Consider the following 15,643-nt stretch of genomic DNA (forward strand, 5'->3'; position numbering starts at 1 on the left):
TGACAACAGGAAAATACAAGAAATACATAAAACCAAACCACAAGTAGTTCACCTTTATCTTCTGAAGATTTATTCAAGCAGTCTAAATCAAATCACATGACAGCTTAAAATAACTGTATTGCTAGCCCAGTTTTTCATTTAGTATTTTCAAAAAAAAAGATCTTAAGTTAAAGAGAATGAAAACAGTATTTCTCAAAGTTTTATCAAAAAGTAAGAATGGTGTAGCATATAGAATGCTATAGTCAGGATGGTTTTCTCTGAAGATTTGCTGTTTATTGGAGGCAAAGAAATATCAGTTCATCTTTTTGAGTAGGAAATGTTTCCTTTCCAACTTGAAGATCCAACTTAGTACATGATATAATAATTTTCTCTTCCTAGATTACCTGGATGTGCTGAAAATTAGAAAAGAAATATGGAAATGTTTTGACTGTAGGAATTGTAAATCATTTGTTTCTCCCTTCATTGAACAAAAAAACCTTCTCTATTCTTACTTGCTGAACCTGAGGTATTTTATAGATACCCAGCATTATTTTACATCAAATAAACCCAACAAGAGGAAGCACACATTGGGGATCATCGTAGGATGGCAAAGGTCTGACAGAAGAGCATATCCACTTTGAATATATCATTCACTCTTCTCAGACTCTGTGTGTCAGCTGTAAGCCCTTCTCTTCATTTTCAAAACAAATAGTCTCAGCCTGTCTCTCTCCTGATGGGGACTGCTTTTTCATGCTGAAATTCTGGCTTTCTTAAAATCAGCAGAAGTTTTGACACTGAATTCAATCAGGGTCATGATTTTGCTCTCATTTTTGGATCATTTTAGTTAATGATTTCACTTGATCTCTGTATCCTGGTTTATACAGACCACTCAGATGAACACTTACCATTCCTATAAGTCAAGTAGTTAACTGTGTCCTATTTTTTTCTCTCCTTTTAACAAATCAAAGTGTTTGATTTGCTCTCTGCCAACAGAGCTAGGAATAGCATATCTTCAGTCTCTTCGTGCCCTGATTTGCAGTATATTGTATGTTATGAAGGTGTGGAATTGGATTAAAAGCTACAGCACAGTGTTCTGAAGATAAACCCACTGCAGGTGTGCAGTTTAATAGGATTTTAATTTGGTAACAAGTGAACAAAAAGCAGAAGCCTAGAATGGGATTTTCTAGATGAAAAAATGCTATTCATGCTGAGAGAAAGCAACTGCAAGCTCCATGATAGGGAATAAAGATCTGGCCAATGCTCTCTGAGCTGCACTTTAATAGATTACAGCTTGTTCAGAGCATCTCTGTTACTGCCACCAGTTTCATTGATTCTGAGTTCATACTATGTGTGTTTGGCTCTATAGCATTTTATCTGCCACACTTCCCCGCTAAGCCGGTGTGTACAAATCTTCTACTGTCTCGCTCCTTGCCCTCTATATTTTTTTGTATAAAACTAATGTTTTCTTTGGGAGATCCCGCCAATTCAGAATGTATTCCGTCTTCAAGAGTATTAACTCTATTTATTGACTCTATGTATTAACTATTTAAGATATATTTAAAGATAACATTCATGAATGTACTGCGCTGTTCAAAATAAATGGAAAAAAAATGGTCTCTCTGCTGAGAAGTCTAATTTATATTCAGCATCAACTCGGAATGGAAGACCAGAAACAGATGGGGAAGGAAGAGGAAGAATGAAGGTGACAACTAGAAGATCACGAAGGGATCTGCTAAGCCACACATATTGGTGCTGCTGCTGTCAGGGTAAAGTTGGGAGATTCTTTTCTGATTTCTTTTACCAGTCCTCCCTCATATTTTTCCAGGGTTTCATAGCAAGACTGAGTGGTTAGCACTAATTTCAAAGAGCTGAGTGTGGAGGTGCTATGAACAGATTTTTTTTTCCACAGCATAACAGGCTGTAGAGAAGGCATAGAAATGCCTTGTGGGACAAGATTAAAAAGCTATGGAGGTTGGGTGGTGCTGGCCATGGATGGAGTGGAGAATGGGAACTGATGAAAGGCACTGGGTTGCAGAAAGCTGCCAAGCCTGCCTGAGGTGAAGGAATTAAAAGCAAAAATTATGAAATAAACCTGAGCAATATGTCAGGCAGCAGAAATGTGGTCCAGGAAACAGCAGTGTGGCTGGTGGATGCTGCTATGGCTGCTGAGGGTTTAGATACCCAACAGAATGGGCTGTGGCCAAAAGGGGATTAGTCAAGAGCAGGGACAGATGGCTCCTTGGAAGCATGATGATGATTTTTGGTGGTCAAAAGTCACAGAACAAAAATCCTTGTGCAGTGGGAATCTTGTCAGAGGATCTACAGAGATGACAATACAAACAAAGCAGTGAGTGATAGAGATGCTTTTGGCAACTGTGTTTTTCAGAAACCTGTGTCATCAGTGTTGATATACAAAAGAAAGAATCTGCAATGGTTGAGGTGGGAGCTACTTCATCACCAATCTGAAGAAGATGAGTGGGCAGAAGTGCTCACTCACTCTCTCACAGCTCCTGAAGCCCTTTTGAGCTGCAGATTCAAGTTTTTCAACTCCCATCACAAACTGTAAGCACTTGAACCACAACTTAACAGGCGCTTACTAGAATCTCCTTTTCATCCCAGTTGTCAGAATCTTGCACATAGACTGGTAGAACCCACCATCTGTTGGATTCTTTAATCTCTAAACTTCTACACTTTCTCAACCATTTGCTGTGTCCTTCTCTCCTCCACACCTTAAGTCCTCATACTTCTCCTTTCACATTTTACACCCTTTCCCTGTTATTCTGAAAGGGGTGATTCCTCATCCCTCACTCTAATCAGCCTTGCTCTGTTCTTGCGATCAGGTACAAAAAATGCAAAACTGATAGGCACATTTATAAGCGCATCACTTACACAGACCAAGTCCTTGTCTGATGACCCCTGCAGAAACCATTGCAATGGGCATAGGCCATACAAAAGGCAGCACAGTGAGGAGCACAGGAAATGGGCAGATATTGAATAAAATTTCTAGAGGTTTATTTCCTTGTTTCTGACCATCAGTGATTAGAGGTCTCCTGCAAATTATCAGCACCCAGCGCAGTTTACGTTTTGACATAAAGGTGGTATGGCAGGATGGGTCAATATTCCACATTTGAAAAATAACAAAATCTGTCAAACATGGCCATTGAATGTACGAATCATTCTTGGTTTGCCCCCTGTGTGCCTGCTTTCTCCCCTCCAATTTTCTTTGCTGAACTACATTAGAAAAAAAAATCAGGGTCCCCTAAATGTCTTTATAACTAATAAAGATGTTTTTAAAACAGTCAATTTCCACTCCTGTGGAAGTGTATGGAAACTGAATACCTCTTGGGAGCAAAATAACTATAGTAGTGTCACCCCCAAAACATAATTTTTCTCTGTGAGTCTTGGTGCCTTTAACATTTGTCTTTCACAGTTTTATGGAAAACACCACGTACTCTGAGATATAAGACAAGTGCTCTTACTGCATGGAAGAGAAATATGAAAACAGCTGAATGTCTAATTCATCACTTGCATTAACCACAGAGGCTTGATCCATGTCCCCGTGTGTTCTTGTATTTTAGCCTTGTGTTCTAGAAGACTTAGAGTCTATCTCGTTTTCTACCTGCATGTCACACCTTATGCTAGTAAGTTTGGAGCAGTGGACTGACTGCAAGAAAAGCTGGTGGAGCAGAGAAATCTCGAGGATTTCCTATTTCTGAAGATATTTCATATATTTTGATAAAAGTAACAGATAAGTGGAGGGAAGAGAGCCTCTCAGCACTTCCAACAGTGAGGAAAGACCACACCATGCCCTCTCTTTTTTGATCAATGAATACATGCAGTCTGTTTGTCAGCTAGCAGATGGCCTGCTTGCAGCCCACCAGAACAGCACTGCTCTTCCTTAGACAACACTTGAGGAATCAGAAGGAGCTCCAGAGGTCTGCTGGAAACCTAAGGAAAGAATCAGGAACCTGTGGTGCTGGGGAGGTGGGTGATGTTGAGATTACAATCCCTTGATAGGATCATGGGGTGGGGGCAGGATGTAGACGATGCTTTGTGGCTTGAGGTTTCAGTGACATTGGACACAGCTCCATGCAAACCTGGATTTCGTTAGTTGTACTTTACATGCATAAAAAACCCCAATCAGCCATACATCTTCCAACTGGTCCTAATTTATAACTTTTTTCCCCACCATTTTCTTTTAAGTTAATGTTAATTTCACCTTGCTGACAGTGGAGGTGCTCACCAAACAACTCAGAACTCTGGAAAACATTGCTTAATCCGAAGTTATTCTGGTTCTGCATCACAAGAGCTGTCTGTTGAGCATTAGCTTGAGGTTCTTCCTCTGCAAAACAAGCTGAGAGAGGGCTGGGCTCATAAATACACAGAAGAGGGACCTCATTTTGCCTTGCAACCAAGGAATTTCCCTCTTCCTTCTCCTCTTCTATATAGGACTGGAAAATGTGAGCCGCAAAATCAACAAGTAGCATATTCAACAAAAGCCAGGATCCTAGGTTTAAAGAAAAACAAAGATAATTATCACAACCTCTTCATTTGCTTATCTTTACAATGTGTTATTTTTTGGAAGGACTTCATTGTAGTAATAGGCTAGACAAAGTAATGGACCAGCACTCATCAGACAGTACCTACTAAATTATGTACATCCAAATAGCCCAGAAAAGTAGGCACCAACGCAACTTTTAAACATAAACAAAATTTTTTTCCCTTATTTAACTAGAGAGGAAAGTTGTGTTCATTCACTTTCCTGTTCAAGTTCTTCCCCCACATTCACTTCTACTACAAGGCTTATCAATAACTACATATTATCCCCATTCTCCCCTCAGACAGGTAAATCATTCCACCTCTTCCCAAGCAAAACCTCCTACAGACGTCTGTATGTGTTGTATCTATGACATTAAATGGCCCACCTTGCAGCTTGGACCATAACTGATAAAAGCCAAGAGAGACTCACTGACTTTTGAATCATACTTTGGTTGAAAGCCCTTACAGTAAAAAGTAGATCTTCTTCCACACCATAAATCTGCATAGGAATTCACTGAGCAATTTATAACCTCTGCATCCCACAAACCAGTTTATATGTACATCAACAAGGAGATATCACAATTTATACGAATGACCACAGTTTACAGAGCTTTAAAAATGAAAAATACTCTCTTTTGATGTTATATATGTGTGAGAAGCTGCTGCTTCTGCTGTTCATCCTCTTGAGGATCTTTAAACTATAGGAAAGTAGGGGGAAGTACTTGTTTACCTGTGGAGCAAGGAAAGGGATTTTTATAGATGGAGTTGAAAATATATAGATTTGTTACTAGTAGTCCAACAGTGTTTCTAACAGTCTTACAGGTGTTTTCAATATATGCTCTAAGAGTAAGCATGAAACCAAAGCTACCACTCCAGTTGTCCCTTGGGATAATACAGAGAAACACAGTTCTCAACAGGGACTAGGTTGAAGCAACTTGCTTGCAGAAGAGGAATGCACAGCTCGCTGCTCAGTCCCCATGGCTTGACAATGCATCCCTGAATGCCTTGGAAGGTAGACCAGTAAGGAAACAGAGGTGTGAGCTGACATGAAACTCTGTGAGGGAGATATGTAGAGGCACATTTTCCGGAAAGGAGACGGAGCTGAAGGAGCTGTAGAGGTCCCATTATCCCTCACTGCTGTAACACACTTGCTCCCTGCTGCCTTACAGCAGGGGTAACTGCAGGGTTCCTCCAACCTCACTTGGGCATCACTCAGATGGAGGCTGGGCTGGAAAAGGGTAAAAATCAGTCCTAAATTCAGAGGTTAAGTATACCAGTCTATTATGTGTGCTGGATGTGGCAAGCTAGAAGGCAAGAGATCAAGTCAGATTAATTTTGGTTACTGGTATTTAGTTTATTTTGGGGGCAGAAACACTGCATTAACATGACACACATTTCCCTACATAATTGTGTTTCCTGTGTGTGGATGCTACATAGTTCATATTTTGAAGAAATGCTGAGATTTAAGAAATTTCTGGAAAGCAATGATCCCGAGTACAGAACTTTTACACCAGATGGCTTGTTAACAGCAATGCTTCAGCCTGTCTGCTAAAATTCAGTATCCTAAAGGAATAGAAACATGCAAAAAAAGGGACATTGATAGATCAAATAACCCAACATCTTAAGAGTAAAGAAAGAAGATAATAATGATCAAATTATTGAAGCATCACAGCAAAATATTAAAAAATATTTTTAACTGTCATATTTGAGAATAAATTCAGTTTTAGTGTTATTGAAGTATAGTAGGAAAAATGTCATAAATTTGGTGAAAATTTAATTGTAATTAGTTTAATGAAGTCTCAGCAGACCAAGAGATATGCTCCATCCATTGTATCCCATCCATCAACACAACCGCAGAACAGGGAGGCAATTCCTTAAACTCTTCTTGTGATGGAAAGTGGGAAAAGGATTTCATTATCATGGGGGATTTCAATAAACATTTTGCTTCCAGTACAGTTCTTGGAATCCATTCTCTATTTATTCATTGCCAAAAATACTGGATGTAACATTGGAGAGTTTTGTGCAGAACTCCTCTGCAGAGAAAGGACTAATTATTTTACTATTACTGTGACGCAGCAGGTGATGGAGAAGGGACCCTACCACGCTGTGTTCCCTGCAGACACAGAACAAAACTCTGATCCCGCTCCAGACAGTTTACAAAGTAAATAGAAGGCAAAAGGTAGCAGCTTGATGAAGAAGAAAGGTGTGTTCATACACGCACAAGCACAGGCATTAATGGGATAAGAATACTCAAGAACACAAAAGGCAATATACCCCTTTGTTATGTATTTATAGCAAACATATGAAAGTACGGTTTTGAAGGGGCATTTCAAAGAAGATAATGAGGTTTTCTTTGGCTATTTGTATGAAGCTGCATCCAGTAGAAGAGTTAAAAATATGAAGGTGCTCCTTTGAAAATCTAAAAGGCATTTCATACAGTTTGGGATTAGATGCAACTCACAGGAGACGGTATATTTCTGCAGAAATTGCACTTCTGCAAGGTGTTACAAGTGAAGAGAAAGGCAGTTAGGGTAGAGACTGGACTGGTTTAAGGTGTGTTTGTATCACTTCAAGCCTTGTGAGGGAACACAACTGCACAGTTCCTTTCCTTCTCCATCCTTGCACTGGTGTATGATGGATTTGATGTTTGACAGCTCAGAGCCCTAGAATGGAGAGAAAACTAACCCAGCTAAAGAAGCGACTTATTTTTCAGTCAGTTTAATACCTTCGACAGGTTTACTGCTAGCTAGGCACGCACTTAGGTCAGTGTAAGCCATAAGGAAAAGGAGCATATATCTCTAGAGGAACTAACTGCCTTTTTGGCAACTAGTTATTGCAGTGGCTCTTCTCTGGCCGTATTACACAGAAAGAATCTGGAGGCCTTGGAGCTATCACTTGAGAGGTCTGGAATGTTTATGGTTTGGAATATATGTGGCCCCAGATCTCCATCAAACCATTCTGCTGTGGTGTGCAGCTCTCGTAGGAGGAAAAGCAGAAGCTCTCACCTCAGGCTGCTGTTCCCTGTTTCCCCACAGACAAGCTACAACTTCTGCCGAAAGAGGGAGTCCTGGCTTTCCTGCCATCTACAGCTGCGTGCTCCTACTCTCCTCGCTCCTGCTCATCCTAGCGTTTTGCTCAGGGAACTGGTTTGGTCAAAAACGAATAATTTAATTTCCCTGACCTTTCTAGCCACATCATCAGGAGAATGGTGATAGAAGGAAAGGAGTAGGAAGAAGGGATGACTCTATTAAATGTTGCATGAATTTATGTCAGTTAAAGTCATAGAATCACAGAAACACAGAATGGTTCGTGTTGGAAGGCACCTTAAAGACCATCTAGTGCCAACCCCCTGCCATACACCTTCCAAAGGTTGCTCAAGGCCCCATCCAACCCGGCCTTAAACATTTCCAAGGATGGGGCATCTACAGGTTCTCTGGGCGACCTGTTCCAGTGCCTCACCACCATCATAGCAAAGAATTTCTTCAGAATATCCAATCTATACATGCTCTTTTTCAGTTTAAAGCCATTCCCTGTTGTCCTGTCACTACATCACCAGCTCTCGTTGGCCGCTTTAGGTTCTTTTGGATCTGTTGTCTCTGCCATCTCAGGTCAAAATGGGGCATATCAAATTAGAGTCACAAAGATCCTATTTACCAAAACTGTCTGTCCTGTTGATGGTCAGAATCTTGCCTACATTGCTCAGTAGGAGGTTCCATTTCAACATGAAATCTGATGCCTGCTCTTTAAATGCCTCTTTACTCTTGCTTGGCTGCAGACAAAGAAAAAAATTGGTTTATGATAAAGTTGGTTAAAAGAATTCCATATTGTGTGGCAGACTATTTCCCTGTGCAAACCACATACAAAGGTGAAAAAAGCAACAAGCTTTTTTTCTATTAGAATCCTAAAATATCTTAGGTTGAAAGAGATCTTTGGATATTATCTATTCCGATCTCTTGTCCAAAGCATGGCCAGCTTAGTTCAGGCCTTGTCCAACCAAGTGCTGAATATCTTCTGGATAAAGATTCCACAGCCTTTCTAGGTAACCTCTTCCTATGCATAACTACTCTAATGGTAATTTTTTTTCTTTGTATCTATTGGAAATTTTCTTTGCTGTAACTAGTGTCTACTGCCTTATGCCCTATAACTGTTGACTCCCAGGGAAAGTCCCGCTCTATCTCCTCTATACCATCCCATGAGATAGCTGGGGGTTATATGAGATGAAGGCATCATAGAATTGTAAAGTACTATTCTTCATTTAAAAAGAAAAAAATAAGAGTAAATAATTAAGACAAGTAGATAGAGTTTACTCTGCTTCTTCAGAAAGGAGAAAAAAACCCCAAACTCTAAGTACCACCCAAACCCAAGTTAATTGTTGTGGCAACCAACCAAATGCAGCAGTACCAACACGGTGACACAAACTGTGAATCAGTGAAGGTAGAGGGGCGGTAGAGTTGGTAATCTATTGAAAGGTGCATGTGTGAGGATGGTCATACTTGAATCTTTCACAAGAGCTAGAGACTTCGTAGTAGAAATTCTTGGTACTTGCTAAAAGTCAAGTTTGGTGAATTGAGGATGTAAGGAGCCATGAAGTGCTCTCTTCATTTATATCAACATATTACTTAGGAATTTTGGTTTATCAGGGGCTGTGATAATGTGCCTATGAAATGAGAGCAGATACTGAAACCACTTGAGTGGATCTATGCACAGAAATATGCTTGTAGTTGTTTGCACAGATGGAATTTTTGTATGCCAATTAATTCTCCCTTTTTCCACAGCATGCATAAATTGTATTTATGCAAATCTGCAGTCTGGTCAGGTTGCTAGTGTGCAATGTAGCTCCTGCAGACTAGTGACAGTCAGGATGTATCAGGATAAGTGATGTGATCGGTCTTTGTATTCAGAAATGATTAATTTTATACCTTAATAACAAAAGTCTGGAGATCTGAAGACAAACAGCTCAGGAGATCCCGAATATCTGTGGAAGATGTGAGTGAAGAAATGAAGTTTTTCAAACCTGTGAAATACAGAAGGGAGATCATTACTTGAATTGATTGGTTTGCCTTTTGGGTTTTTTCTGCAATTTTAAGCTTTTTTTTTTTTTTTTATCTTTACCTTAAAATAGATTAAGACATCTGCTTCTAGCATTTTGATTAATATACCATTTCTTTAGTGAGGAATAGTACCCTACTTTGAAATCAGTCAGAATTCATGTTTATGTTCATTTCCAGTGTGACTGGGCTGACCTAATCATGATGGCAAAGGTGGCAAGAAAAAGCAGTTCCAATGAAAAAGCTGAAATTTGGTTATAGGCAATGCTAACTTACTTATCTGAGATTTTATGTGGTTGAGGAAAAAAAAATAACCTTGGTCTGTTTGTTGAAGGGAAAAAAAATTTTAAAACAATAACAGAAAATGCAGAATATTCTGTAGACCAACAGAAATATGGATAATGTTGCCACATATCAGTGCAATTGTTCCTGCAAAAGTCTGGCAACTACCACCCAATGCCAAAAGGTAAAGTGCACCTCCCTGAATTTATACCCTTCTAATTGAAACATCTTCCTTCAAGAAAGCATATGGATAAATTCTGTGAAACCTTTCTTATTATAAATGACAGTTTGGAAAAGCAATGAAAACAGAGAATGCAACAAATCCACCTCGAAAAGACTAAGAACATTGATAATACAACGGAAAAATGTAAGAAGTGTTCTATGCAGTGGTTTTGGTTTTAGTATGTACACATATTATTGAAATGGTTCCCCTGATGGTTCTGTGAAGCAGGCAAGTTATTACTCCTACTGAAAGCAGTCACAGAAAGTGTGTGACAAATCCCTTGTCAGTGCGTGAGTTGATGATGGACCTGGAAGAAAGAGCTGAGGCTCCCCCTGTTAGTTCTGTGCACAGCCTAGTCCAACTTGCCCATCTCTTGCTAATATTTTAAATGGCAGACCATTAATCTAAAAATTATGTTGCCATTATTTTTCTATTCCTTTTCATTAGGGTGTCAAATGCATTATGTCACGGCTGCATACAAACTGTGTATTTTGCTGTTTACAGCACAACATTGATCCCACAGGTCGCAATACAGCAAAAGGACACGAACACTAAAAGGTTTTGTCCAGTTCAGCATACGGTGTTTTAAAATCCAGCCACAATAAATGATTTTGTGTGCTTCAACTAAAAACAGGAAAACGCAATGATTGAAAACATCTTTTCTGTCAAAAGAAACAATAAAAAAATATCCCTTGTCAACCTTCTTCTAGGAGATACATAATTCAGTAACACAGACCCCACTCCTGATGTCACAAAAAGCTTTAAGAAAGTCAGAACCAAAAGCCTTTAATTCTTAACCTTTAAAGTTAGGAGGATAATATCCCATGCTCCAGTCTCAATTTTATTGGCTCTTTTCTAGCCCTTCAGGTTACAGGAAGACAGTGATTCCCGGTAGGGCAGATGTCATAAATAAACAAGAGGAAATGCTGGACGTTTAACAATGACAAGCAAGTGCTTAAGAGAAAAGACAATAAATAGCAGAAATTAATTACATTTTAATTGTATGTTTTTCTGCCGCTTCTTTGGATTCCTAAACTTCTCTTGAAAGAGGTCTTTAGTCACATCCAGAGATTTCTCATTGAAGATGGCATGCAAGCCTGATCTCAGAACAGTGACTGTGCTGTTGTTTTTCAAGAGTGCCCTCACTGTCTGTAGAGAATAAAAAAACAGTAAATGCCTTTCATTTTCTCAAACCCTTAACTCAGCCAAATAAGGGAATTGAAAAAGGAAAGCTTCCCTTATTCAGTACAAGACTTCATATGACCAGTCTCCAAACTGGATGTTGGGGGGGGTATAGGATCAAAGGAGATAAATCTGAAGTTGTCTTCAAGAGAGTTTTTGTTCTGGGAGACATTCTTTTCAATGACGCTCTATGTCATCTGTGATGGAGCAGACGAGGTTAACATACTTGAATTATCTGGGCAATTGCCTGGGCAATTGGCTTTGCCTAGAGTTATTATAATTACACTAAATAATGGTATTTTGTCCAAAGCATGGAATGGTGTAACAGGGATGGCTTTCCCTCAGTGTTATCTGTCCTTAATTCATGTTGCAATTTAATTCAAAGGCAAGTTTTATCAAGTTGCTAAAACCTTCGAGAGAGTAAAATTAACATTAGAAATATGGTATTAGTTAAAACAATATTAGTTGCTATTTTATCCCATTTATCTGCTTATGAGTCATTAGTGAATGAATGTCTTCATATTTGTCCCAAAAAGTATTACTCACATAGCTATTGCAAACAATTTTCAGACTAGTATTTATCATCGTCTCTTCACTTTTTAAAATTAGTTGCTAATATCACACAATATTCCTTAAGATTCTTGATGAAATGATGAAAACAGTCAAGGAAACAAAATCTGAATCCATTAAATTTTGTTAACAAATACATTTAGTCTCTCATTTCCACACTGAAATCAGTAAGATCCTAAAGCCTTTTTTGGACTTTGGGCTTTTCTGTGAATAATCCTTGTCCAGTTGGGCTTTTCAGAGGAAAAGTAGGTTTTCTAAAATTTTGAAAAACTTCAGGATTCATAAATGTTTTAACAAATCTCATTCACCAGGTGCTTAACATGACCCCACAAGCAGCAACAAATGCAGCTGACCATTTCTTTGCAAAAATTACCAATATAGCTATTTTTCATCTCTCTGCTAACTGTTTTGAAATACCAAACCAAATCTAATTCTCACTCAGCAATCTCCTTCGTCTAAGTTAAAGACAAAGGCATTCTTCTTATTTGGTGTTTCCAGTGACATAAAAAGAGCCTGCAACAAGAATACACAGCCCAAAGCCTGGGAACTACCAGGGCAGCATCTTCAGTAGGCTGCTAGTACCTGACTCCATGCCCCAACACTAGACTGGTCCCTTTACCCATTGGATTTCACCATACTAAACATGATTCTCTAAAATGACTGAGAGCCAGCCCTCTCAACACTCAAATCCAGCTTACCAGAGGCAGGAATCAGCCACAGGAAATGACAAACATCATATTCACATTCTTTTCTCGCAGGGAATTTGCACCTTTTTGTGCTCTAATTATTTCTGCATGTCCAGGTAGTAGCAGCTGTCAGCCTGCTTTATCTACACATGGTGGGAAAGTTACTTTTTTTTTCTTTTGAATGCTGACCCTGCCAAAATTGTTCCTACTTTCTTACCAGATGGCTAAATTATTGTGAAGTACTCTACAAGGGATGGTGTGTTTACACTGCTCAGAGGCTGCAGCTGCACAGTGCCTCTGTAGCACTTCTCATCAGGAGCACTCTTGCCTGCTCTGACCATCAGTCTCTAGTAGAAATTCCTGATGCATTTTAGACAGAAAACTGAGAAGATTGATTAGAAATATCAAATTACTCCTGTGTGAGAAGAGGAGATAAACTTCACCTTCAGAGAAAAATAACAGAGGAAGAATGTGATGGAGGTTTGTGGGAAGAATTGCAGGAAGCACAGAAATTTTAAAATAAAAAAAGAAAGATAGAACAAATAATTAAACGTTGGAACTCACTACCCCAAAATGTCAAGTACAGTGAAACTCTTTTGCTCTTCCCTTGTATTTTGAAGAGGCTCTACAGAAGGTACGAACATAATTTACTTGTGAGAGCTACAAGCATAAGTTCAACCCTGATTGTCAGGTCTGCTGTGTTCTATTTGTGTGGGTTAAACAGTATAAAAGGGATGTAGTGCACCCAGAGGCTTCTTCTAGAGAATTTCCCCCAAGTGCTGCAATTCTCTTGCCCTAAATCTTGAGGGTGTAAATCCAATTTTGACTCTCTGCAGCTTTTCCACACATTAAGAACTGGAAGGAAAGACTCAAAAAGCTACAATCAGGCCTTTGACATCACGGCTTGAACACAAGAAGGATGATTTGAAGTCCGAGTATGCAAACCAAGTGCAAATGTCTGGGAATAGGTGACACTCATGATCTTGCTGGATCATGCTCTTCAACGCATGAGAAGCTCTGCTTAGAAGCACATAAATCTGAGCTTTTCAGGTATTAGTATCTTCAAGGGCTGCTGCAGTAAATGGAAACTGTGAGCATTCAGCACTTCATGGATATCAGCTTTTTTCTTGGGTAGACACCTGTACATCCTTATGAATGTTTGTGCTTTTTTTTTTAAAAAAAAACCTCATTTTTTCTTTTTAAAGTAATAGGAGGGGTGTGTTTTGTATGCTGCTGGTGATGAAGTTTTCCCATAAAGAAAAGCTACGTTTAGTAGTCCAAGAAGCTGCAGTTCCTCCTGTCCTTCCCTCCCTCCCTCCTTTGTTTTCTCCCTGCTTCCCTTCTTCCATCTGAGTAACAATTGAAATCAGGTGGCATGTTGGGAAAATCTTGTACATGTTTGAAGGACAGAATATACCTCCTGTTCTCTTTTCCTTTCTCCCCTATTTGTGACCTTCCTTTTTCTGCTGTAGCCCAGACCACCTCAAACCCCAAGGATTCAGAAGCATCCAAGGACAACAATGGAGGGAATGCTCCAGCATGTGCTCTTGACTGACTTTGGCATGGATGGGCAAAGATACTGGAAACTGTCGTCTGACCCTTCCAACTACTGTGTTCTTCTCTCCGTCGGGTACCATCAGCCACATATCAGATGCTTTCAGAAGAATCCAGAGGGAGGAAAATGTCCCCTCAGCATACTTAACAGTGTGGGAAGAGATGGGCATGGTCAGTGTACAGTTAAGCACATCCATGCTGCTGCTCTTGTCCTACAATGGAGCATTTCAAAAACAGTGCAAACTGCTGGCAGGAATGAGATTCCCAGCTTTTTTTCCCACGAATTCTGGAACATACCTTGACCATGTTGCAAAGGTCTGTCTGTCTCCTGAGCCTTTTTACAAACTCTTCAGCTTCTGTTAAAGAAGAAGAAGCAGGTGTTTCACATCATTAATATTTTACAGTCTAAAATACATAAATGAAGACAGATCTTTTAAGTTTGAAAGTAGTTCCCTCGGGGAGATTTGGAGGGTAATGGAGGGCACAGCAGGGGCACGGAGCCAGCATTATGGGATGGGCTGGGCACCCTTGCATTCAAAGCTTGCAAGAAGCTGCCCAGCTCACCACTTCTCCTTCACTGTGAATCTATTAATCCATGATGCACAGGAAGAAGACTTTCAATATTTTCTTACATTTAATACTTCCTAATTAAGACTAATGCTCTTTTAATTGTATGGTTTCAGGTGAATGAAAGCAACGTTAAATCTAAACCTGCTGTATTTTATTTAGACAGTTTACATTTCCACCTTTATGCATCTATAATTCTTCAGCACTGTTAATAGGAGTTGGTTTCTTTTGCTCTACTTTTCTCCTGTTTATAATGTGTTATATGTAATTATGAAAAGCATGGTCCAAGAATACCCTGCTTCAGAATAAAATAAATAACTGCTTCTCAGTTGCAGGAAAACTGAATATAAAGCAACTTCTGTAGACAGACAACGATTTTCAAGTGAAAATTTCTGTTTCTGTGATGTTTGTACAAACCAGAAAGACCAGGATGTATATACATAGAGTCACAGCTGATTAATTACATATACTTCTATGCATGCACATGCTCAAAACACACTACTACGTTTGCTCTGTCAAGCATTCAAATGTAAGAAACGCCAAAATTAAGTCTGTCTGTGGTATTGAGCATATGAATCCTAATAAAATCTTTTGCCTACACAGGAGCTCTGTTTTGCTGCTGCAGAATTGGTCTTCACTCAATGAGCAACTGAGCAACATGAGGTTTTAGTCGGAATCTTCAGCATTAAAGGTATAAATAAACGCGTGTGTGTACATTTACAAACACACACATACACACATAGCTTTGTAGAGTACAGATTTTTTCCAATCGTCCTCTAATGTCAGTTATATTTTCCCTATGGAACTATGGTTTTTTTCCTTCTATATTGGCCTGTGCTACAGCCATTAATTAATTTATCAGCGTAAAACCACTTGTAAGAGGAAGAGAGAATAATATCTGAGTTTCAGAGGGCATGCTGCATACTATTGGTCATCTACACAGCCAAAGCAATCATGGCAAGAGACAGATCTGTAAGAAGACTTAAGTTCAATTCAATTTACCATGAATTGGG

At 39.3% G+C, this 15,643-nt stretch overlaps 1 protein-coding gene across 2 annotated transcripts in view; it reads right to left on the reverse strand.

Moving 5' to 3' along the window:
- Nucleotides 1-47: 47 nt before the first annotated feature.
- Nucleotides 48-15,643, reverse strand: part of RFX8 (RFX family member 8, lacking RFX DNA binding domain) — a 32,474-nt gene continuing 16,878 nt past the window's right edge. For both annotated transcript variants that reach the window (XM_032100381.1, XM_032100380.1), the window contains exons 11-16: nt 14,361-14,419; nt 11,064-11,220; nt 9,438-9,532; nt 8,173-8,287; nt 4,199-4,486; nt 48-392 (exon numbers count right to left, since the gene is read on the reverse strand). In XM_032100381.1, the coding sequence (XP_031956272.1) occupies nt 346-392; nt 4,199-4,486; nt 8,173-8,287; nt 9,438-9,532; nt 11,064-11,220; nt 14,361-14,419 (761 nt within the window). In that variant the 3' untranslated portion in view covers nt 48-345. The remainder of the gene's footprint in view (nt 393-4,198; nt 4,487-8,172; nt 8,288-9,437; nt 9,533-11,063; nt 11,221-14,360; nt 14,420-15,643) is intronic.

The sequence above is a fragment of the Corvus moneduloides genome, chromosome 2, assembly GCF_009650955.1.
Source record: "Corvus moneduloides isolate bCorMon1 chromosome 2, bCorMon1.pri, whole genome shotgun sequence".
NCBI classification, from domain to species: Eukaryota; Metazoa; Chordata; class Aves; order Passeriformes; family Corvidae; genus Corvus; species Corvus moneduloides.